Source organism: Pelecanus crispus, chromosome 5 (genome assembly GCF_030463565.1).
Source record: "Pelecanus crispus isolate bPelCri1 chromosome 5, bPelCri1.pri, whole genome shotgun sequence".
Lineage (NCBI taxonomy): Eukaryota > Metazoa > Chordata > Aves > Pelecaniformes > Pelecanidae > Pelecanus > Pelecanus crispus.
In genome coordinates this window covers 66,406,045-66,430,223 of record NC_134647.1, presented here as the reverse complement: position 1 = coordinate 66,430,223, position 24,179 = coordinate 66,406,045, and the positions used below count along the sequence as shown (strand labels likewise).

Here is a 24,179-nt window from a genome sequence, read left to right as displayed (position 1 = left end):
ATTTTTTTTCTGTACACACTGTGATGGTACCTTCAAACAGCTGGCTTTTCTAAAAACAGTGATGCTCTGGCGTACAGATATTTTATTTGCAGAAAGTTATGGTTGGGTGTTTTGGAGACAGTATGGGACAGACTGGTGGATATGTGAGTGGTGACTATGTGGATAATACGTCAGTAAAGACTTCACACTTGTTGACCAGGCTGTAGCAAGAGATGTGAAAACCCTCAATTTATTTCTTACAAGTAATCAGCTCCATTTCCCACTTAAATAACTTCAAACTGCACAGGTATAATTGAATTCACGTATCCTGGACTGTCATGGAAGGGGTTCAGGATCAATGAACAACTGTCGTGGTTTAGCCCCAGCCAGCAACTAAGCACCACACAGCTGCTCTCTCACTCCCCCTACCCCGATGGGATGGGGGAGAGAATCGGGGGAGTAAGAGTGAGAAACACTCCTGGGTTGAGATAAGAACAGTTTAATAATTGAAATAAAGTAAAATAGTAATGATAATAGTAACAGTATAATAATGATATACAAAGCAAGTGATGCACAATGCAATTGCTCACCACCCGCCGACTGATATCCAGAGAGTTCCCGAGCAGCGATCGCTGCTCCCCGGCCAACCCCCCCCAGTTTATATACTGAGCATGACGTATGGAATAGCTCTTTGGCCAGTTTGGATCAACTATTCTGGCTGTGCCCCCTCCCAGCTTCTTGTGCACCTGGCAGAGCGTGGGAAGCTGAAAAGTCCTTGACTAGCATAAGCAGTACTCAGCAACAACTAAAAACATCAGCATGTTATCAACATTCTTCTCCTACTAAATCCAAAACACAGCACTATGCCAGCTACTAGGAAGAAAATTAACTCTATCCCAGCCAAAACCAAGACAACAACCTAGCTTTTGCTTCCAGAGCTGTAATGCCAAGACCTGCAGTATTTAATTTCAGCCTTCTGTTCCTGGTGCTGGGTTGTGGTTTTTTTCTGTTTAGGTAATGTGTGAGAAGCAAAAATCCTGAAAATGGGGAACTTCTGGTTCTAATGAAAGCCAGGCCAGAGAAGTTTCCCACTCAGGTCAGGTACCGTTGGAGAACTTCGGCTTATCTGAACACACGGACAGTTTACGCTGTGCTGTGCATTGGTTTGCAAGACAGGTCTAGGAATCACCCAAGTTGCGATGCACAGCGGGTAACAGCTGAGGACAATTGCTGTCTGAAAGCGAACTGCTCTGTAGCGATGGCAGTTCTACTCTGAAAACAGCAACTCGGTGAGATCCACTTTTGTTTTTACAGTTTACCCCTGGAAACCAACTGAGAGAGGGGAAAATGATGTGGATGATTCTTTCCCCTCTTATTAGTAAACAGGCCTGTGGAAGGGATGCCATTCATGACGCAGCACTGTAAAATTTAAAAGCAAGAGCAACATAGATTTAAAGAAGGACCTGCCAGGCCCAGAGTACCCCTGTGTTGTCTGCAGTGTGTGGAGGAATGAGAAGATGGTGGGGAATGCCAGCCTTGTCCTCAAGGTGTATTTAGAAAAAAAGCAAAAATAAAACCTGACTGCATCTCATCCTTTGTGCATCCCTTTTGAAGTGGTGCAAGCCAAAAGAGATATCAGCCGCTGTCAGCAGGCCTGTCCGAGATCCATTTGCTGTAATCTTACAGGCTGTCCAAACATCACCTGGGGTTAGTGTGGGACAGCCAGTGCCTCCCCAAGTTCACAGACAGCATGGAAGAACTTAGAGGTGCCTGTGAGCTCTTCTGCTCCACACAAGCAACAAGCTCAGTCTGTCCTGTGCCGTCAGGCTCTGTTTTAGGATATAAGCAAAGCTCTGCCAGGCCCATCTCTTCCAGGTGACTTTTCCCATGCCCGCTCCTAGTCCCTGACGCCTTCCTTTTCAGAGCAGCCTTCAGGGAAGAGAGGTTTTTGTTTGTTTGACCTACTTTGGATACCTTCAGCTTTTTAAGGTACACATTGCAGAGATTTTTTTTTTTAACTTCATTCTCAATACATGCCAAATATTTTTCTTTTGGGAATTAATTTCAGGGACGCAGAGTTACTGCACACCAGAAGAAAACTCTACTATGAATTTCCTCTATTTTATGGCTAATATTTTTGCCCAACCTGTTTTTGAAGGGACCTAAGCGTATAGCTCTGGGTCCAGCTCTTGCAACTTGATGTTCAAGGTGGCAGTATCATTTGGGCTGAAGATTCACAGGCTCAGCTTTGCATAAAACTGTCTGGAGGAACTTGAAAAGATCCCCGAGGGTTGAACTTGAGACCTGCAGCACAGGATGAAATGCCAAGAACAAGGGAATGGTTTAAGGACAAAAGCAGAAAGGAAGGTGGGGAAGGAAGATAAAAATAGAGACAAAAAAGCAATAGGCCAAAATAGGGCTTCATTTTCCCAAAGAACGATGCTGAATGTGACAACAGGGTACTCGATACCTGAAAGTAATCAAAGTTTTTAATTATGCTATAAAGACCAGATTCCCCCCTTGGAGCAATCTCACCTACACAACTGCATTTATTTATGCCTAGTCACATGCCTAGGAAGCAGTTTGCTACTCCTCCAGCTAAAGCCAAATGCAGCCCATTCTTCCTTCCCTCCCTTGGCCAGTGCAGCCAGCGGGGAGGCCGGAGCTGTGCGGCTCGTGGATAAAGCAGGAGGCCAGGGATGGCCGGTTCCTGGCACTGTGAGCCGTTCTGCACTAGCTGTAGTCCGTGTGACCTCTGGAAATCCCTTGAAACAGAAGGTCTGGAAGGGCACAGGCACCTGAACCCTATGGAGTGCATCACTCCTAAGGATGGCCTGGCTCTGAAACTTCTGATCTGCTATAGTTCGCCTGTGGCAAACCCACTCACAGGGGGTCCTGCAGGACCCTCACCAGCTTGGGTTCCCCATCACATGGGTTACACATCGGTCTGGGGGAAAAAGAGGCCCCTCATGCATCCTAGAGTTTGGCCTCACTGGTCCAGGCATGCATTTCTCCTAAATTCTGCTCTTTCTCCTCTGGTTTTACTTGGCAGCCGCTGTGCAGTGCAGACCAGCCACAGGGTACTAGGAAGACACATTACAAAGGCAGGGACTCTCCACAAGCTCCTGTCTTCACGCTGGGGAAACCCTTTTAGATTAAAAGGGAGGATGAAAGGTCTGAGCGGTGGCTCCCTTGTGCTAGGTTTCTCTGGCATGGCGCCTTTGAAATAGCTGGTTCCCTTTTTACAGGGGAAACATTAAATCAAGAAGACACCCAATCTGGAGAAAAGGTTCTTTTTTCCCTTTTTTAACCAGATTAAGCCCAGCCCACGGATTTCTTTCAGTGAAAGAGTGCGTAAAGCCGACAGACCTATAGAGACCTGCTGCACCCAGCAAAGAGAGGAGGGAAGCACCTTCTGGAGGTGAGTGACATCTCCTGCTCTCCTCCCCTGCCTGTGCTGCTGGTGCCTGGGGAATACAGGGTGGGCTCAGGGCAGCACCAGGAGGGATGGAGCGGGAGTTCACCCCTGCCAGAGCTGAATTCTGACCCTGGCTTCTGAAGAGCAAGTTTGGGAAGGCACCAGGCGACAGCTTGCTCCGTTCCCCATCAGCAGGCACGGTTAAGGAGAGCTTTGTCCTGCTGCAAATTACTTGGGCGAAAGAAGACAGGAGTAGACAAGACCCTCCCTGTCCTTCAGAAAAGAGAGTGCGCAGCGGGTCACCATTTTTCATCTTTTAAGAGGCTCTTCAAAGGTTTCTCCACAAAGAACCCAAACTTTTAGATCTCATTTTCTTCTCTGGCAGACCTGTAATATGAAGGGTTTGTTAGGCTGGCCCTGGATTAAGAGATGTTAAGGCAAGGAGCAGCCACAGATGACTTTTGGGGCCCTGATCATTTGAAGTAGGCTCCAGGAACTCTCCTCCCCGGGTATGTTAGCACACCACGAGGCAGAGCATAAGATGGAGCAGAAATTGGGGGCTGGAGCAGAGGAAGGATGGAGGAAAGCAGAAAAGAAGAGGTAGAGCGAGGGAAACACATCAGGGAGTTCCCCAGCACGGCTGGCTGCCAGCAAACCCTTGCTCCTCCATGCAGCGCACAGCACCAGAAGCACTGAATCTCCCTTGCTGCTTTAAATGGCTGCAGCACTTTTATAATGTTTCTAATGCTAATGAGTGAGTTCTCCCATAGCAGAGATCATGTTGTGGAGGATACCACAAGGTCTGGAGAGCCCTCCTGCATTTGTCTAAACACCCATCTGCACAGGTGCAGATATTGCAGGATAAACACCCCTCCTCCCCCCGTTCAGGTGGATGTATTGGCATTTCACAGGAGGGGAAACTGAGGCACGAAGGGATTCTGACATGCCACAGGATGCAGAAAAGGAAAGCCCATGCCAGGGTTACACTGCAATTAATGATGCTCTAATTCTTCTACTGGCAGTCCACCGAACAACATCCATGGTCTCTGTCAATTAGACTAGATTATGGGATAATCCTTGCTAATTATATATTACTATACAGCAAGCAGTTACCTCCCTATAAAGGGTGCTCCTATTATGGACAAACACTGTTCCTCCAGCACAGCCAGCCCCAATGGCAAAAAAATATAGCCAAAACCATATCTGCTGTGGCCAATATTTTGCCTAAGCTAAAATTTATCATTGCAAACACTGCATTCCTGTCCTGGATGGATGGAGAAGGAGGAGGAAGAGGAGGGCTGCAATGGGCAGAGCCAGCCAGAGAGGGGAGGCAGGGTCAAATCTGCACCCCCTGAACCTGCTGCAGGGGCATAGCTGTAAGCTCAAAATCCAGCTGTAAACTCTCCCATGCATCCCAGAGTGGGTTCGGCTTCCGCATGCCAAAACCACTGCAAGCAGGGGAGGAAGACCTCACTGTCTCCGGGGCCATGACGGCCGGGAAAGGGGGTTTAAAATAAGCTGGGAAATCGGCTCCCAGTAAATGCCATCATTGTGTTTTTAATTGTCCATATGCTTGATCTATTATGTTTCCCCAGGTGTCAGGGCTGCTTGACTACTGCCTCCTCATCTGTGCTGCCACGGCTGGGGTCTCCAGTGGGTACCTGGATCGCCAAGGTGGAGATGCCCCGCAGCAGGCTGGCATTGCCCACCCGAGCAGGCAGGGTTAGCTGCTTCCCTGCAGAGGGGGGCTTTGGTTTGCTAGGGAGGGGGGCTTTGCTTGTGGCTGAGGCCAAAGGGGTTGGAGGGTCCCATTTCCCTTATCGCTGGTCTGCATCACGGGATGTCGGTCTGTGCAGGGACGCTGTAGGGAGACTGGATGGCCGAAGGCTGGGTGTGACTCACTGATGGGGAAGGAAAGACTCCTTTCTTTCAGACCATGAGCGAGGTCTGAAAGCCACACAGCTCAAGAAAATAACTCCAGGGCTTTCTACCACTCCCCCATCCCGGCTCTCCAAAGCTCCTTTGCCATTTTACATACTTGGACACAAGCAAAACCGACCTACTCAACCCGTGGGCTCAGCCAGAGCAGAAAAGTACCTGGAATCCTACTTGTGCTTTTGCTTTTACACACTCCCATGTAGGAACAAACCGATGCTTCCTCCAGATCTAGAAACAAATAACCCCCTTCAGGAAAGCCAAAACAAGTCCTGGTTTTGCAGCCCAGTGATCCCCGGGCTGGAGGCGCTTGCACCCACCCAGCAGGTTTTGCTGGGAGGGCCAATGCAGTTTCTGTCCCCATCTGCCCCTTTTGCAGATGTTATTGTCCCCATCCCAGGGACAGGGGAAAGAGAGGGACGTGATCCTGGTGGGCAACGCCGCTGCTCACACCCATACCCCAGCCAGCAAAATCTGCCAGCTCCAAACTGGTTACGCCTCCCTTCTCCCACTGGGTGCAGAGGATGGCCAGGCATCCTGGGCAACTGGGACCAGTAAGTGCCTTGCTGCGTCCCAGTCTGCAGGGGGGCTCCTTGCCCTGACTGGCACAGGACAGCAAGGGCCATGGGGAGACGAGGGAGTGCAAGCCCACAAACTGTGTCCTTGCTGGTGCCCCAGGGCCAGTCACTATTAAACTAACCGTAAAGGCCCATTTGAGGAGAGGATGCAGGTTTGAACCTGGGGAATAGATTAGGGGAGCCCAGCCAGCCTCACTCCTGGCATTCCTGGGGAAAGGGAAAAATAAGGTAAAGAGCCAAAGCAGGATTGGAGTGGGACTTCCAGGCTAGGTGGTCCCCAGCCACACCCCAGCATGGGACTCGGGCTGGCCAGGCAGCACTCACACGGGGGCTGCCAGTGGTACCAGCCTCGGGGTCCGGAGCTGCCCTGCGCACGTCCTGCACGGAGAGCAAAGAGCTTGCAAGCAGCTCTCTGCTGGCTGGTGCCACGATCAGCTGCTCCCCAGGTCTTCACACCACCGCTTTTGGAGCTGGGGGATTTTGGGGAGGATGCCTCCACCCAGGGCACGCTCCCAGCCACAGGGTATGTTTAGGAAGAAGGAAAAAAATCCAAACTATTCAACAAAGCAGCAGGGTTCGTGCCCACGGAGGGAGTACAATGCTGCATGCCACCAGCACCGCTCAGAGACATGGGATTCAGCTCCAGCACTGGCTCCCTGGGTGTCACAAGCATGCCAATTCTCTGCACCCCCCATCCCAGACTGTGGGACTTGAGTATAAAAACTGAAAATACACAAAGAACCCTCTGAGTAGAGGAATGGGTGCAGAGGGAAGAAATCACTGGAGGAGAGCTTTGAGAGTCATTTAAATACATTTCCACTCCTCTTTCTCAGCATGAACCTGACGTGGGGGAGCAGACCAGCTACTATATCTGCAAAGTGAGGCCAGACATCACCTACATCCTGACGGTTCGCTGCGAAAGTGGAGGGGAACAGCTTCTGGAGTGAGTGGAGTGCCCTGGCCAGCGTGAGCTCAGGGACTGCCGGTGCCTGCAGCGAGAGCACGCACCCCACAGCAGCGGGGCCAGCCCCAGCCCTGGCCCCCCTTCCCACCCCAGGCACTGCTGGCATCACCACAGAAAACTTTACTGAGTATTACATAGAATAAACCACCAAAGGGTAGTTGCCTGGTAAGGGGTGAGCACCCAGCTGGTGCTCAGGAAGCTTTTCTCTTTCTTTCTGCAGCCACCAAGGTAACACACTGGCCATTTTATTTTCTTTTTAAGAGAAAGATGTGAGTCAGCAGAACCTCACTGTGCCCCTCAGGCCACATAAATCTCAAATGAGCGGTGCATACGATGCTTCTGCTTAAGAAAGCATTGGGACATCCTTTGTTTTTTCCAAGTGTGGAAACCTGGTGTCTATAAAGCATTCCTGGAAGGAAAGGGACCCGAGCTACCTGTCACAGCTGAAGCTTTGGAAAGGAGAAGCTCCTCAAGCAACCAGCTCCTGCACAGTGACCTCCACGGCTGGGTTTGCAGCCCCTGACCCGCAGCATCCATCTGCCTGCGGGAGCAGGGCCAGACCTGGTGTGCTGAGCTCATGTGAAAAGTCAAGCTCCCACTCCTTAATTACAGCGCTGTAGCCAGAGGGGTCCCATCCCTCTCCCCACGCCAGCAGCCTGACGGTGTGCGCAGACAGGCAGCCGTGCACAAGCAACCGGAGAGCCCCAAGCTCTATCCTGAGCTGCAGGGACAGACCCAGTGTCCCTGGGGGGCTCCAGCATGGCCACCGAGGGGTCACCCAGCTCCAGGCGATCCCCAGAGCTCACCCAGCTGTGGTGCTGCTCGGCCTCTCGCCTCCCTTGTGCCGGGCGGCTCCGGGGGACTGGAGAGCAATGCTGCCAGTACAGGCAAGCTGGCACCCTGCCTGCACCACGCTCCCTCCCAGCCCCATGATGCCCTACCTGCCTGCCCACAACTTTGGGGGCATCAGAGAGACTCTGTGCAAGCCTGGGCAGAACTGTGTCCGGTTTGCATCCTCAGCAGAGCGCTCCCACCCTGGGGCTCCTCCAGGCTGCTCATGACCATCAAGGCATGACCACCTGCACCTGAATGGGCTTGCTCTGGGTGCAGGTGGGATTTTCCGAGGCTGCCAGTCCCTTGCGTTGTGGATCATGACACCATGCGCTTGTTGGGAGCCCCAGTGGGATGCCCCATCCTGCCCAGCGCCCCAGGGCTGGCCCTGGGCCTCCGGGCAGGGGGAGCAGGGTCCTGCACAGGCAGCGGTGCCCATTTTGGGGCACTTCCACCACTGTTGCACTTGCCCAGTGCAGCAGCACAAAAGCACAGCGCCCATCAGCACATCCCACCAGTGGGACACATTAGGAAAACCTTCCCAGTAAATAGAGAAAACATGGAGAGCATGGCTGGGATTTTTAGGATATTTTAGCCCAGCTCCTCTCCAGTAGAAGCCATTCCCCCAGGGAGGGAGAGGAATAAACCAACCAATCTCCTGGGGGCTCTTCCAGTCCTGTTTGCTATGATCTATGATTTTCAATGATCGTTCCTCATCAGATTTGCATGCAGGCACTTGCAGAGAGATAACAGAGGCTCTCCCTCCCGCAGAACAGCAAAGCCTTTGTCTGCTCCAGAGGGACATGATTCCACGTCCATAAGCAAAGCCAGGAGATGGAGTGGCTGCATTCAGCCCAGTGCAATCAAATCATCTAGCTCTAAATAAATAATCAGATGAGTAACGGGAGCGCTACCTATGCCTGCCGCTCCCCCTGCCTGCTCGGGAAGTGCCGGGCAAACATCAACAAGGGAAACTGAGGCCCAGGGTGTGAGGACTGCGGGCATGGTGGAGGGGAAGGAGCCCTCATGATGGATTCCTGATAACTGTTTGCAGCTCATCTGAGTGTCTTTTACATGAGAAAAAGGGTTTGTTTCACAAAGTGACCTGGGCAGTCCCTCTCTCCAGGCTGTGGGCTTGCACCATCCCCCTCCCTGGCTGGGCTCCCTCCCCAGCTGGGGCAGTGCCCAGCCAGGGGACTTTGCACCGGCTCACTGGGGATCTTCTCCCCTCCCAGCTGTCCAGATGTGACCTCCAGTGCTGCTGGGGTCTTCACTTGCAGGGAGGAGGACGGACATGTTTGTTGAAGGAGAACTGCTGGGGATGCCACCCCAGCTCCGGTCCATGGCATGGCCATGCTCAGCAGCAGCATGGGTGCTGGCAGGAAAACCCTCCGGGCCACAGAGGTGTCACTCAGTCCACTTCTGGGGAGCTTTGGTTGCGTGGAGGAGATCAGATGAACACATATTTCTTATTAAAATTAATTTGCAAGGCTCCATCCCCTGGTTACACCTTTCCTTTCTCCTCCTGCCCCTTTTCCATTAGCTCTCTCTGCAGCTCCTGCTTGTTTTGCATTGCATCGCTTATCATGGTGACAAACGAGCCGGAGCTTCCCCAAGCCCCCTCCATGCTGAGTGTCCCTGTCACGGCTGGCTGCGGGCAGGGGCCGGCCAGGCATGGGAAAGGCAAGGGATGGCTCCGGGAGAGCCTGGTGAGCCCCAGCCCTGGAGGGGAGAGCACAGCCACTCCCCGTCACACCTGGGAGCTGGGCGAGCACGAAGCGCCCTGTGCACAGAGCCCCATTGATGGGGAAGGTCATCTGAAGCCAGGAGGGTGACAGCTACAAGGGGTTTTTGTCCCCGGGGTGATGGGGACAGGGATGGGGATGTGCCATCGGCTCTGCCAGGTCTCTCTGTGCACTGGTGTGGGATGCTGGGGCTGTCCTGCCCTGGGACCATATCTCGGCCAGCAGCATCATGTTCCTGAGCTGCCACCAGCCCCTGGGAAAAGGGTGCTGGGGAAGGGGGCACCCAGACACGGTGGGGGGAAGGAGCTGGGGAAGCTATTGGGCGATTTGGGGAGTAGGGGGTGCAGAAGCAAGCGGGATAAACCGGCCAGGAGCAGGTTTGGGCTGGAAATCCAGAGGGGGTGTTCTGGTTTCGGCTGGGATAGAGTTAATTTTTTTCCTAGTAGCTGGCATAGTGCTGTGTTTTGGATTTAGTAGGAGAAGAATGTTGATAACACGCTGATGTTTTAGTTGTTGCTAAGTACTGCTTATGCTAGTCAAGGACTTTTCAGCTTCCCATGCTCTGCCAGCTGCACAAGAAGCTGGGAGGGGGCACAGCCAGGACAGCTGACCCAAACTGGCCAAGGGGCTATTCCATACCATGACACCATGCTCAGTACATAAACTGGGGGGGGTTGGCCAGGGGGCAGTGATCATGGCTCAGGGACTGGCTGGGCACCAGTCAGCGGGTGGTGAGCAATTGCATTGTGCATCACTTGTTTTGTATATTCTTTTATCATTATTATTATTATTTTCTCTCATTCTGCTGTCCTACTAAACTGCCTTTATCTCAACCCACAGGTTTTACTTTTTTTTGTCCAATTCTCTCCCCCATCCCACCGGGGCAGGAGGGTGAGCGAGTGGCTGTGTGGTGGTTGGTTGGCGACTGGGGTTAAACCACGACAGGGGGTTATCATGGGCAGCGCAGGGGGCTGAGGGGGGCTTTGCAAAGCCACAGGCACGTCGTGAACCATTTGGCTGTTGCCGTTTTGGATGGAAACCAGTCCTGCAATAACTGAGGAAAGGTGGTGCTCCCACATCCTGGGCACCAAGCCAGGAGGATGGTTGGGGCCCCAAACTCAGCTGTTACCTCTGTCCCCATGATGTCCCCTTTGCCCCACACTGCCAGTATGGCTTTAATTGGGGTCCTCACGCTTGGTGGTGTTGGGTATTTGAGAGCACGGAGGACTTCTGGCCAGCGCTGGTTGTGACACCTCCAGGTTTTTTGCAGAAGCAGCTTCCCAGGGTGTCAGATTTGAAACAGAAAGGGAAGGCCCTGTATATCAGGGAAGAGGCAATTTAACAGGGCGCATCAGTGAACAAAATCCTGCGGGGCAGTGAGAGACTGGGTGCCAAAACCTAATGGAGAAAACAAAAGGCTGAGACATGCCAGAACATGACTGGAAGCCAAGGAGGGCTGGTGCTCAGCAAGCATGGGAGGCTTTCGTCACTCTGAGGGGGACGACCAGCTCGAGTGGCTACATGGCCTCGCTCTGCCCCATGCTCTTATGGCATCTTCAAGTCCTGTTAATCACCCTGGCCATAAGCCCCTGGATAACGCCCTGAGGGGCCGGGAGTGCTGGGGAGCCCCTTGGCTTGGGGGAATGGAGCTGCTCCCACAGCACCAGTCCTGCATCTCGAGGGATATGTGCAGGTGAACGCTGCATCTGGGGACGCTCGGGCAGCTTCACACCTGAGCAGGAGCTGGAAGCGCTCCCTGGGGCGAGTGCAGCAGTGACCTGTATTGCTGCTGGACTCTTGGACCAGGTCCAACTCCTTATTTGAGTGCACCACCACCAGCTACCCAGAAAAGCCTTTTTTCCTGCAAACTGCAGAGTGCCAGAGGCTCTGGCAGGGTGAGGAGATGCCCGTCCTGTGGGCGAGGGGCTGGATGCTGCTGGGTGCTATGGGCTCCCCGCCAGGCATGAGCGGGCTGTAGCGTTCACCTGTTTCAGCAAAATCTGGGCTGCCAGAAAGGTTAATTATATCTTTAAGTTTCTTCAGTTGTCAAATCTTGTAACTATCGTCTCAAGCTGACGGTTATATACCTAGCAATTAACTGGTAGCAAGGCTTTGCAGGCAGCAGGGGGGTCTGGCCTTGTTTCCCATCTATGTACACAACATGCTCTCAAAGTGTTGCCTTAATGGAGCTTAACAGTGCTGGCAAATATTTCACTCAGAAATCTTGCATTTGCTGACGTGTTGCACCAACAAACACTGAATCAATCAGGGCTCCGATAACGAAGGCTCCTCGTTAGGAGGCATGTGCAGATTTGTACCTTCTTCCCTCCCCAGCCACCCTCTTAGGCATCCACAGGCTGGTGCAAACCAGGAGGAAAAGCTGCTTGATCACCATCCTTTTCCTTTACTGCTGCTTCCTCTGATGCTCAGCAGCAGGTACAGACCTGTCCCAGCAGGCGTGGGAAGCAGGACATCGGTCAGGAATGCCTTTCACTTATGGGACTGTCCTGTTGGGCCCCTGCTAAAAATCCCACGGGTGGATTCAGCAGCAAGAGGGGTTTGCTCTGTGGTGCGATGCTGTCACAGGAATAGCTGGTACCCCCTCAGGATGGATTCCCCTTGGGAGGCAGCACTACCGAAAAAAGGGCTCCTGGATTACCCACTGTCCTCAACTTCAATTTTTTGCCTTTGAATGACCATATTTGGACATTTTAAGATCTCTCCCTGCACCACGGTGTGTTTTGCACAGGCTGGGGCGGGTGGCGCCTACAACCAGGCTCCCAGGGCTGCGTACACCCTGCTTCTGCAGCGAGACTTCACACTGGCTTCTCCATACACTGGCTCGGACCCATGCTGGGACAAACACAGGCTGCTCTGTGATAGCCACCCCCTGTGTGATGCTGAAAGGGAATTTTCTTTGCGTTGGTATGGCACAAGAGGCAGGCAGGGGTTATTTGGCCATCCAGCAGTCAGTAGCATCAGGGCTCTTGGGGAGAGAACCCATTTTCTGGATGTGCAGGTGACCACAGAACTCTTATTTTCATGATCTCGGCTGCTGAGCTCACCTTCTGCAAGGACCAAGGGTGGAGGTCTGGTGTCACTGAGGTTGGCAGCAAAAAACTTGTCAGTCCGTGAGGAGCCAGCCCCTCCTGCTGAGGCCATCTTTAAAAGGTTACTGAAGCCTCCGTGCCCATGGTTTCAGACTCCAAGAGCGACACCGGTATGGAGCTCACAGCGGTGGACACCTGGGCATGCTGGAAAGGAGGAAAACACAGAGAAGAGAGATCATTCTCCTTCTCTCCAGCTGCTGGTGGCTGAAGCATTCAGGTGAGTCCTGCGAGCAACAGGTGGGTTAGACGACATGCGAAGATCAAACAAGATGCTCCATGGCAGCTGGCAAATGCGTCTCGTCTCATCACATCGCCTGCAGACATCCAGAAACACTGCCTGGAAGCATCTATGTGAGCTATATCTATACTTGCCAAGTGGAGATGCCTATAACACAGCTCTGTGGTACCCCTCCGAGCATGGGCAGGAGCATGGGAAATATTTGTTGGGAATATCGCTATATTTGGGGATGGTTTGTACCTTCAAGAATTCAGTTAGAAATAATTGACAGGATGATATGCAGCCATCGGCAAACAACGTTACTTTCCTGCAAGCAGCAGCACCAGAGGGAAAACAAATTGAAGCAGGTGCGGGAAGAGTTAGGAAGCACAAGAATTGCATTCCCGAGCCAAATGGACAGATTGAGACAGAGGAAAACAAATTGCAAAGGGAAATGGCTGCCTATTGCCCAGATTTTTCAGGCTCTGGGAGGAGGTGGAGGTTGGGTTCAGGCTCTGTTTCAGGGCCTGGGAGCTGTGTCTCCATTTGAGCAGCTGTGTTAGTGCTCAACCTGGGGTGAGGGTCAGTTTTTAGGGCGTTTCCACCCTGAGCAGGGCTGGCATCACAGGTTTGGGGAGCAGCATCCTACAGAAGCACTAGCCCCACCACTGCGATGACCATGAGGAGCCCAGCCAGGACACAGATGCTGATGAAGACCATGTCGCTGGTGTCCTGGCTCTTGATTTCGTGGATGTCCATCGCTCCCTCATCCCACTGTTGGGCATCTACCAGGTTTTCTGCCTGGCTGAGCCTGGATGGGTCAGGGCCAGCAATGAGGGTCACCGAGGCTTCCTTCCTCTTCGGCTCACACTGCACCTCATACTGGTGGATGTCCTCCTGGTCGCCCGCTGAAAAATTGATGTAGAGGGTGCTGACGATGACAGAAGTGTTGTTGCGTTTCTGCAAGACAAGGGTCACGGCTTGTCAGGGCTTTGTGCAGCTTGTTTTGACAGGGGTTTGGAGGGCAGTTGGCCACGAATCAGACCAGCATCTACTGGGAAGATGGGAGAAGGACTGGGAACTCCTCTCTGCAGCCGGTACGACCAGCATGGGGCTAACCATCTACTCAGCTTGCTTTAAACGCAGGTTTGCTGACTGCTTACCTGGGATTCGGTGCCGCATGTGTCAAACTGGGTGTGTATTCTAAAGTTCCCGCCAACCACCTGGGCTGCGCAGGAGGGAGTCCCCAAATAAATCCTGTTCCTCTCCAGCTGGGCCAGGGACTGCACAGGGATCTGGATGTGGAAGTCCGTCCGGGTGCAGCTGACGTTCATGGGCACAACTGTCAGGGCAGAAAACAAGGTACACGTGAAGGTTCGTCAGAAGGGGGTTTCCCCAGGCAGCAGTGACTGCAGTAGCTCAGTGCAGAGCCACAGCCATTTTCAAAGCTTGCTGTCCCCATCACACACAAAGCAGGTGACTGATGGCAGCAGGAGTAGCAGGGACATCAGCCTTGTGAGTTTGCCATGCATCTCACAGTACCTGGGCTTGCTGCTGCAAGACTCACGTGATGAGATGAGTTTTCAGGCAAAAAAGAGCTACACCCAAAATGCAGAAAGCATTATTTTATAGATCAATATTTTAGCCCTGCCCCGTGCCAAGGTCAGACACGGTTGGCTCCCAGGCACTGCCCTGCTTTCTGCCCTGGGGAAAGACACCACCAACAACCTTCTCGAGCCTCATCCTCCTTCCCAGCTCTCCGAGTGACACCCGAGTGCCATTACAGGCAACACCGTCATGCTGTCACTGCCATAAGCAAGGAAGGATGTACCCTGTGAGAGCAGCAGCTCTCCATCATTGCAAAGCCAGCAAAACATTTGAGTTGCTGCCTGGGATTAGACCATGAGAGCTTTGCTGGTGGCTTGCCATGGGCACAGAGCTCCCCTGCACACTATGACACCCCTGCAAGAGACACTCCTACAGCGACGAAACAGAGGAGATGTATCTCAGGGAGACCCCCACACCTGCCTGCCCCAGAGTGATGCAGCTGCATGGCTGCCATATGGTCCCTGGGGGGAGAGTGAGCTGGGTACCCAGCCCCAGGGCATCCTCCTGGGGGATGGCCCAGCCCAGGTCCTGTCCAAGCATCATCAGCCCCCCACCTCCCCCAGAATGTTATTTTTGATGGGAGGCTGGTGAACAGTGCACTGAAGGAGCTGCTATTGAGCTGCCCATGATGCCAAGAAGAGGAGCAGGGCAATGGGGAACCCAGCCCCTCTCCATCACTCTCTCTCTGGCACAGAAAGCATCCACACAAGGGAAAGGAGCAGGGAGAAAAATGCCCCCCTCTTTAAAGTCAATCCTCGCTCAGCTTGAACCAACCACTTGGGCAGTATGAATTATTGAATTATTCCAGCTCCCTCTGAATCTTGGCCTTATGAAACTGGTAAGACACAATAAAATCAATACGAAAAAATAGTGTCACTTTGCTTCACTTAGTGCATTATAAAACCATTAGAAGATTTACCAAATAACTAAAGTGCATTAGATCAAGAGGAGGAGGAGGAGAAAATGGATCCTCTCTCCTGGCGTGAAGGCTTTCGTTCAAATGGCCGTAAATCATACACGCCCAGCCCAAGTCATGCCCTTTTGTGGGCTTGAAAGGAATATATCTGCATGGCTCAAGAGCTGTGGATGTGGAGGCTGAGATGCCCCTTTGCCACTGAGGGCTCCTGAGGAAGCCAGAGGCAGGGAGAGGCCGGTGCTTCCCAGTAAGAGCAGCCGCTCTCCTGGCAGAGCGCTGGCGGTTGCATGTGCCACGCAGGCTGCTAATTGCAAGCAGATGCCCGAATCGCCAGGCAAACATAGCAGGCAGCCTTAGCTTTACGGAGAGAGGCTCGGTTTCATGTCCAAGCTTTTGTCCTCCCCCAACAGCATCCGGCAGCGTGTACTGGGGGATGCAGGAGCCTCGGGCAGCTGGGAGAAGTCACGTCCCCCTCCGTGATGGGGCTTCCCCCCACTCTTCAGCTAGCATCCCATCTATCTGTCTGCAAGCTCCTCCATTGGGAATGGGGTTTCTCCATGACCAGACACAGTGAGGCCAAGATTTATCTTCCTGCACACTGCTGTAAAACAGTAAGAAATAAGCAGGACAAGGACAGGGACAGACCTGCTGTGCACACTACCAGATGTCCAGTACAACCTCTCTCCCTCTAGAGGCTGCAGAAGCTCAGGACAAAGCTCCATCCCATCTCTTACTCCTAGAGCCACATACCCCCAGATCCCTTCTGCTACACTGGAAATGAAGAACAATTTTGCTGCTGAGGGATAAAAGCTTGTAAACTCAGGGCCAGCCACCCCCAGCTCCTGCGCCACTGGTCCAGCAGCCCTGCTCTGGCTCCAGCTTGCCAGTGAGGCTGCCCCTGTCTGAATCATCCCTGACACACAGGTCAGCTCAGATGTAATTATCTTGAAATACAACAAATGCCATAAATTTGCTGGCTTTTGAGGTGCAAAGGTTGGCAAATACATGAGGAAGGTTATACACCGGTCCTCCCACCGACTGTGGACGCTCCGGCTAGGACACGGTGCACGCCAGTGGCAGGGAGGTGCCAGGCAGGGCTGGCTGGGTGGATTTGGGAACGCCATGACCCGGGAGTCCTGCCCCTCCGGTGCTGCTGCCAGTGGAGGAGAGCACACAGTTTAGTCTGCCTGCTGAGCTGTGTGCTGGCAGTGCTGGAGCATCCTGGGGAGCCGGGAACAGGGTTGTGATGCTTGAGCTGGTCATCTCCCCTGGGGCTTTCATCCCCTAAAACCCCCTGGGTTTTCTCTCCTTCATGCCCTGAGAGAGGAGCAGGAGCATGCAGAGACACAGGGAGGAGAAGCTGGAAAGCATCTCCTGAATACTAAACACGATGTGGAGCATGTGCGTCTCTCACTCTGCGAGAGCTGGAGCTCACCCACCGTGTCTTCTCCATCCCATCCCTAAAGAACCATGTGCTCTGTTCTTGCAGACGGGTATCTTCCCTGCACAGTCGTTCCGGAAATTGCATGGTCTCGGGCATGTCCCAATGGAAATAAAGCACTGTGGAGCATCCAAGTGAGACCTTACCTCCCACATAGGTGATGGAGAAGCCCCTCTTGGCCGTGTTGCGGTCGGTGTGGAGGACCAGCAGCAGCTGGTTGTGGCGGGAGGTGACGGGTGCCGGTGACTCCCGCCCGCACCACTGCCCCAGCAGGGACCCATTCTCGGCACCACCGTCGAAGGCGGCCAGGTGGTCGTAGTCGCAGCCACCCGTCAGGCTGCTCCGGCCCTCCAGCTCCATGTCCAAGAAGAAGACCTTGACCCGGTAGCCTGGGGGCAGCTGGATGCTCCACTGGCACTTGAGGTTGTTGGGGTAGAAGTTGGGGTACCGAGGGCTGGAGAAATTCCCTTTGATGGTGGTGAACACCTCCTGGCACTCGCCTGCTCAGGGAAAAAGGAGAAAGGAAAAAATAAAAGCAAACCTGAAGCCCCCTGGGTGTGGATGATCTGGTGGCTGAGTGATCACTTGTTTTATTGCTGAAGCATGCTCTGCCCTCCACCTCATTGCTCCCCAGCCTTGCATTTGGCTGATGGACGCCTATCAGTTTTGGGGGATGGCAATGCCCAAGGTGGCCAAAGTCCTACAAGAGCAGATGGGGAAAACCCATATCCCCAGGGAATGGCATGAGCAAGGGAGAAGGGTGGCTCTTGCTCAAAAGACAGACAACCCAAGGCCTGGGATAGTCACAACAATGCCATTTGCATTGTGTGGTGGTTTACACTTCACACCATCATCTCATGAGCTCTCCCCAAAGGGTTCCCCTCCACTGTCATCTCCTCTTGCTGCCGCAGGAGGGAGAGCATCACCACCACCCCCCCAGGGACCCATCCCCACGTCCTTCCCACCGCCCCACCACCCCAAGACACCCCGCACCCGAGTAGAAATGGGCCTTGAAGCCCCTGCCACCGATGTTGAAGTCTGACTTGAAGAGGACAAGGAGGTGCGGGGCAGAGGAGGTGGTGCGGGGCGGGCGGGCGCTGCCGCAGTAGCGTCCCAGGCAGGGGGCAGCAGTGGTGGGGCCATCGAAAAGGGCCACGTAGTCAAAGCCACAGCCCTGGCCCCCCTCCACCTGGAAGTCGGCGAACACCAGGGTGAGGGGGCCGCCAGTGGCAGCTCCCCCAATGCTCCAGCGGCACTCGGCGTCGTTGGGGTAGCTCTCGGGGTAGCGGGGGCTGGTGATCTCCCCGGACAGCCCCGTCAGCTGCCCGCCGCAGGCATCTGCAGGGAGGCACAGATGATGAGGATGGTGGGGGAGGACAGACAGATGGATGCCCTGGCACCACCATCCCTCCCCACTACCTTTGTGGTAGGCAGCGGCAAAGCCGCGCTTGGCCACGTGGCGGTCGGAGCGGAAGACAACAGCCATGACGTGCCAGGCAGAGGCAAAGGGTGGCGGGGGGCTGCGGCCGCAGAAGGTGCCCAGGAGGTTGCCCCGGTCCCGGGCAGCCCCGTTGTAGACCTGGAGGTAGTCGTAGGCGCAGGTGGCGTGGTACTCCAGCTCAAAGTGGCTGAAGGAGAGCAGGACGGAGGAGCCCTCGGCCACCACGATCAGCCACGTGCACTCTGTCTCATAGGGGTATGGCCCTGGGAAGTTGGGGCTGGAGAAATTGCCAGAGGATGCTGAGAGCACCCCCCCACATTTGATGCCTGGGGGACACAGAGGTGGATGTGATGTTCCCCTCCCAGGGGAAGCCTAAAAGGATGGAGACGGGGTGCACAGCACTGGCTCCATCCCACCACTGACACTACTGAAACACCAGCACCCTGCAGACCCCCACTGGGCTCGGCCACTCCTCCCCGCAGGACATGTGTGCCCCCCATCACCTTTGACCCCTCCATGTAGCCCCCTTCTCTGCTGTCCCTGTGCTGCCCCGTGGTGTGGCTGCAGCAGGGCTCGGCCATGCCCGCGAGCTTGTCCTGCCAGTGACGCGGCACGGCATCCCCATCCATTTCTTGCTGGGAAAAAGAAAGTAGGCAGTGAGTTTTAATCATTCAGTGGTTCCAGCCTCGCCGGTGCCCTGGCTGCCCAGCCCTTCAGCTTTGTGCCTCCTGCTGCTGATGCTCCCTCCATATAATGGTAGTATTGGTGAATTCAAGCTGGGAGAAACAGGGGTGAAGGGCTCGATGCACTTAACAATGAGTTATGCATGTAGGGATCGATTTTCTAATGAAATCTTTATACCGAGACACGGTTATTATAAAATAAGGCAGAGGGGGGGGCAGCTGCCACCTGCCCCTGGGTCTGATTAGGCTTGGGGTGAGGAGGCTGATATAGCGGGCACATACATCATGTCTGGGAGGGATGCAGACCCTGTGTAGCCCCCGGGAGACATGTGCGGGTTCCCAAGCAAGGCTGGGCACTCGCTGCCATCAATCTGGGCCAAGTATATTGCAAATCAATAGTCAGCCAGTGCGCACTGCTTTTCATCACGCTCGCTGGTGTGGTGACCTCCCGGCGAAGGGTGGGGGGGGTCCTGCGGATGTGTGTGATGCAGCACCACGGCAAATGGGTAAGGGAGGTGTGTGTACGTGCGTGTGTGTTGGCACAAGCCGCAAAGCTGGCCAGATCTACAATCACCTTACTAATGACTGGAGATAGGCAATAAAGTAATATGGGGCTGATACTAAAGGAATAATGTTATTGAAGGAAATAATCAAGAGGGGAGCCTGCAGGAGGGGCAAGGAGCCATGGGGCAGGCAGATTGACGGATTAAGGGTTGGGTGCCTTGAGGTGCTCTGGGAAGCCCAGGTGGGTGCAGGCAGGGGGGTGAGCAGGCAGCACCAGGCAGCAGGGCAACCGCTTGCCCCTCAGGAGCACCTGCACTGGGGCCAGTATGGGTTTTGATTTCTGATGCAGTCCTTTTGTGAGAAAGGCCCTGCTGTTTTCGAGGAGGGGTATCGCTAGTTAGCCAAGTTACTGGGCTGACCTGGCCCACCCTGCCCCTCAAATTACTGTGTTGTCTGCTAACCCCTGCCCTGCGTCCTGGGAGGCCTTTTATCCAGGTAAGGTGAGGGGTTTATTACATGCACAGCAACATACACATGCATACGTACATTCACACATATATATATGTGTGCGTGTGTATATGTATATTTATATAGGCATGTGTAACTCCAGAAGTTAACAAAGGTTTCAGCAAAGCACCTGGACACCACAACAGGACAACCCTTACCTGCAGTCTCCAGTAAAATAAGCATGGAGCAGAAACTCAAGCGTGTGGCAGTGTCCTGCACTTGCTGCCATGCACAGCGACTGCAGATCCCAGCTTCTTTCCCCAGGCCTAGCTGGGGGGGCCCTGGCCTGAGCCAAGGCTGAGAGCTGGGACGTGCTTGCACCCCAGAGCCACTGCAGCACCTGCAAACACTCCTCTCCTCCCCGGGGACCATGGATGCCCATCGGCCCCACGGTCCCCACTGGGAGCTGGGACCAGGCTCTTACCTCTGCTGGGAGCATCCGCGAGAGCCCCGCACAGCACAGCCAGCACTGCCAAGCAGCCTGCCCCCATGTACCCCATCCTCTGGCAGGCAAATCTTCCCTCACCGGTGCCCGAGCATCCTTTTGGAGCTGTCTATCTGGGAGGGAAAAAAAAAAAATAAAGCAAAATAAATAAAAAGCGGGAGGACTGTAGAATTAATAGCAGAATGAATAATTCATCGCTTGTTTGAATTAGGAGCGGCAAGGTAACTTGATCTATTCCTCCCTTCCTTCACTCAGTTTTAATGATCTGGATCAAATGTCCCAAGGATTTACACTATACCAGATACCTTGTCAATACACTGTATTTAGAAGAGATATTAATGTTTCAGATATGGTGTATAACGGCAGTAAGTCTGGGCTGACAATATGCCCTTAAGGGGCTATGAAAATAATTTAGTTCGCCAGGCAAGCCAGCGAACCAAAATGGGAATTTCAGACTTACCGCGGAAAAGCACCTCAGGAATTAACGTGATTTATACTGCGGCACCCACTGCACAAAGCCAACCAGTGGCAAAGGCTGGAGAAACAGGGAATGGGACTTAAACACAGCCACGTCTCCACACCGGCTGCCAGGTCAGCATCCCTGCAGCGAGTGCCCAGGCTCAGCAGGATGCTCAGCCCAGGAAAGTGGCAGTTCACGAGCACTAAAGATAGTAAATCCCACCTCCCCCGAGGAAGATTAGAGATGAATTGTGACTCACGGGCAAAACCCATAGATTATTATAGAACCTGCTAAGGTCTTGGAGAATTACCAATGTTCTTCCATGCTGGCTCATGCTCCTTCTTGCCCAGGCTCTTGGATGCACTCGGCTGAAAGTAATCAAGCCTTTGTGTTCAGCGGGAAAGGTGTGCTCTTCGTGCTGTGCCACGTTAGCTGGAGAAACCTCAAACCCAGCAGCATTTCAGTTCCTTCCCTCCTGCCCAGGAGAGAAAAGACTTTCCTGCTGCCATGACCCACACCCAGATGAATGCCAGGAAACAAAAACCCAGGAGGGCCTCCCAGCACGAGGGACCTGTGCTAAAAAAGTCACCTTCAAAGCAGCAGGGAAAGAAGCAGCGCATATCTGTAAATCTCAGGCAGGGAGACAAGTTGCATTTATTAATTAAGCAATGAGGATCGATGCCTGAGACTTTTCCTGTGGATTAATGATGGGCTGGGAGGAGCTGATGGCCCGAGGTGCAGCTAAGGACCATTAACGCCAACTGGTCATTAATCCCCAGGAAATGCTCCACGCCAAGGTTGTTAAGTGCCTGCATATATTTATGGGTAATAATAACAATAATATTTGTCCAGGCTCTCTCCCCACTGCCCGGCCTCTCTGGAGCTGTGCCGAAGGCTAGTGGGAGCATTGGGGCATTCCAGCCAGGACCCCTCCTTCCTGAGTCCAGCTGAGGCGGGGGATATCAGGGTGTCTGTCCTGGGGCGTCAGGCACTGTGTCACCCCACGAGCACCAGGAGTAAGTGTTCATTCACACGAGGAGATGCAAGGCAGCCCTCCCTGTCCTGGGGTGCAGCGCAAAGCTCCCAAGCTCCCGCTCTGGGAGATGGCTGCGACGCTGGCACATCTCCTACCGACCTCTCAGGGACAATGCAGAGCTTAATTAGCTGCTTCCCTAAATGGGCTTGGAGAGGAGGTCTGTCCCTGGGCCTTGTCTGTCCCTCGCCAACACATGCAAGGCCAGCACCCACAGCAAAGAGGCAGGAGAGGTCTGGCATCACAGCCCGTGGTGCAGGGGCTGCTCCTGGGTATTTCCATAGCACAGCCCCAGCTCAGCCAGGAGCGCTCAGCCCTCCCTGCCACGATCCCCCGGGCTCGGGGACAACGTGCTCCCCAACTTCTCCATCACTGCACGACGGAGCAACACGTTCATCCTCACTGCATCCATCTCTGGCAGCACCCACTGTCCTCCACCCCTTCCACCGCCGGCCTCAGCACTGAGGCACCTCCCAGCATGGAGTCAGTGTCCGAGACACCGGTACCTGCGCGGCTGCTCTTCTCCATCCCTCCGGCTGCGCTCTGCTGTCCCGCTTCGTGCCACGCATCAGCGATACCCCCAGGAGACGGGGGGCTGGGGCTGTGCAGCACAGCAGCTGTGCCCCCCTCCCAGGAGACGGCATCCATCAACCGCTGGCACATTCACCCTCTCCTGACCTGGGGACGGCCATTCCTGGCTGGGCCTGAGCCCAGGCAAGGCGGCTTGCCGGCAGAGCCAGGCGGGAGGGCGGAGGGAGGCAGGGGGAGGACGAGATGCAGCAGGGAGCGGGCAGAGGAGCCAGGCAGGTCCTTCTGCACAGAGATCTGGCCAGAGGTGCTCTGGATCAGCCCAGGGTGCTCTGGCTCTGGCCAGAGACACAGTGGATGATTTCCAGGTGTGCCATATTGGGGCTGCCTCTATCCCTCTGTGGGCAAATTTATAAATCATGAGTCAAAAAGGCATTTGATTCAATTAAATAGAAAGGATGTGATCAGGACTGTGAGACTTCAGAGAAGATCAAAGGTTTAAATACGGTCCCCAGGAGAAATGGGAATTATTTAGGCAAGAAATAATGAGACAAAATTAAGAAGGTATTTAAGCTGCACATCAGGAAGAAGAAAGGAAGCAAAGTGAAGCCCCTCTCCCTGGCACAGTGCTGCACGGGCGGTGGGGGCTTCCCAGAGGAACAGCCAGAGCACCGGAGCATCCGGCCAGCACCCCCCTGCCCAACGGGAGAGGCAGGGTGCGAGCCCCTGCCCAGGCCTGGCTGCGGCCACCCACCACTGCAGGGAGCTCGCACACCTCCAGCTCCACAGATCCCCCGATAATCGACAGCATTGCCACCATTTCCCTACAAAACTGCCACGGCAGGGTAGTTCCCGGGCCTTCAAAGGGAAGGAAACCTCTCATCTTCCCTCGGCAGGGAAAATCCTGCCCGACAGCCTTTCCATTCCACATCGCTGCCTTTGCAGGAGCAAAGCCTCTGAAAGGGGCTGTCCCCTTGGGGAAGAGGGGACTCGTGTGAGAGCCACCCTGAGAAATGACAAAAGGCAGCAGGGGGAAGGGAGAGAAGGGCAGAAAATAGAGAACAGTGCACCCACGGGTGGGTCAAAGGCTCCTTCGAGTTCATACTTCCAAGGACATCATCTCCCCCACGGAAAATGTCTCGCAAAGACCTCGTCCCCTCCGGTGCGGCAAGCCGGGCTGCCGGCTCCGCATGCATCACCTCCTCCCGCTCTGCCTGCAGCCTGCCTTTGCAGGATTGCAACCCGCAGCACTCACAGCTTGCTCTGTCTCTCACCACCCTCCCTTTTAGCCACGAACAAAGACGGGAGGCTTCGCAGCAGAACGGCCAGACCAGCTGGGTAAGGTTTAACCATCGTGGCCCATATGTGCTGAAATACCCAGACATATTGGGGTTGCATTTAAAGGAACAGTCCCAGCTTTCACGCAGAAAGTTGTCGCTTTCCTGAAGCAAGCACGAAGTTTTACCTCAGGCCTTTGCAAAAAGGCTGGGTGGGTATTTAGCAAAACCTCAAAAAGGCAGAATATTTAAAGCAAGAGGTATGCAAGGTTTTCAGAGCATGTAATATCTGAGGATAATATTTTCTCTGTGTTCCTAGCTAATGCCAAAGTAGGGAGAGCGACCAGAGAACGCAGCTCCTTATTTTATCAGCCCTACGCTGTGCAGAAGCATGTTCGCTACATCAGTGGCTTATGGTGGCTGAAGCATGGTTTGGATGGGAGTTGAGACCTTGCTTTGGACCTACCATGGACAACTTCCCTGGATCTCTCCACATTAAAAGCCAGAACCCTATTTTGGGTTACGAAGACGGCTTTCCTGTCAGCCCTTGCTCTGATGA

General features: G+C 54.0%; 1 protein-coding gene across 1 annotated transcript; it reads right to left on the bottom strand.

The window, feature by feature from the left end:
• Nucleotides 1–13,422: 13,422 nt before the first annotated feature.
• Nucleotides 13,423–20,377, bottom strand: CDCP2 (CUB domain containing protein 2). Its single transcript, XM_075711490.1, has 6 exons — nucleotides 20,302–20,377; nucleotides 18,162–18,509; nucleotides 17,736–18,080; nucleotides 16,889–17,242; nucleotides 13,941–14,119; nucleotides 13,423–13,737 (listed from the first exon to the last, which is right to left on the bottom strand). Exons 1-6 carry the CDS (start codon nucleotides 20,375–20,377, stop codon nucleotides 13,423–13,425), a joined length of 1,617 nt encoding a protein of 538 aa, XP_075567605.1.
• Nucleotides 20,378–24,179: the final 3,802 nt, after the last annotated feature.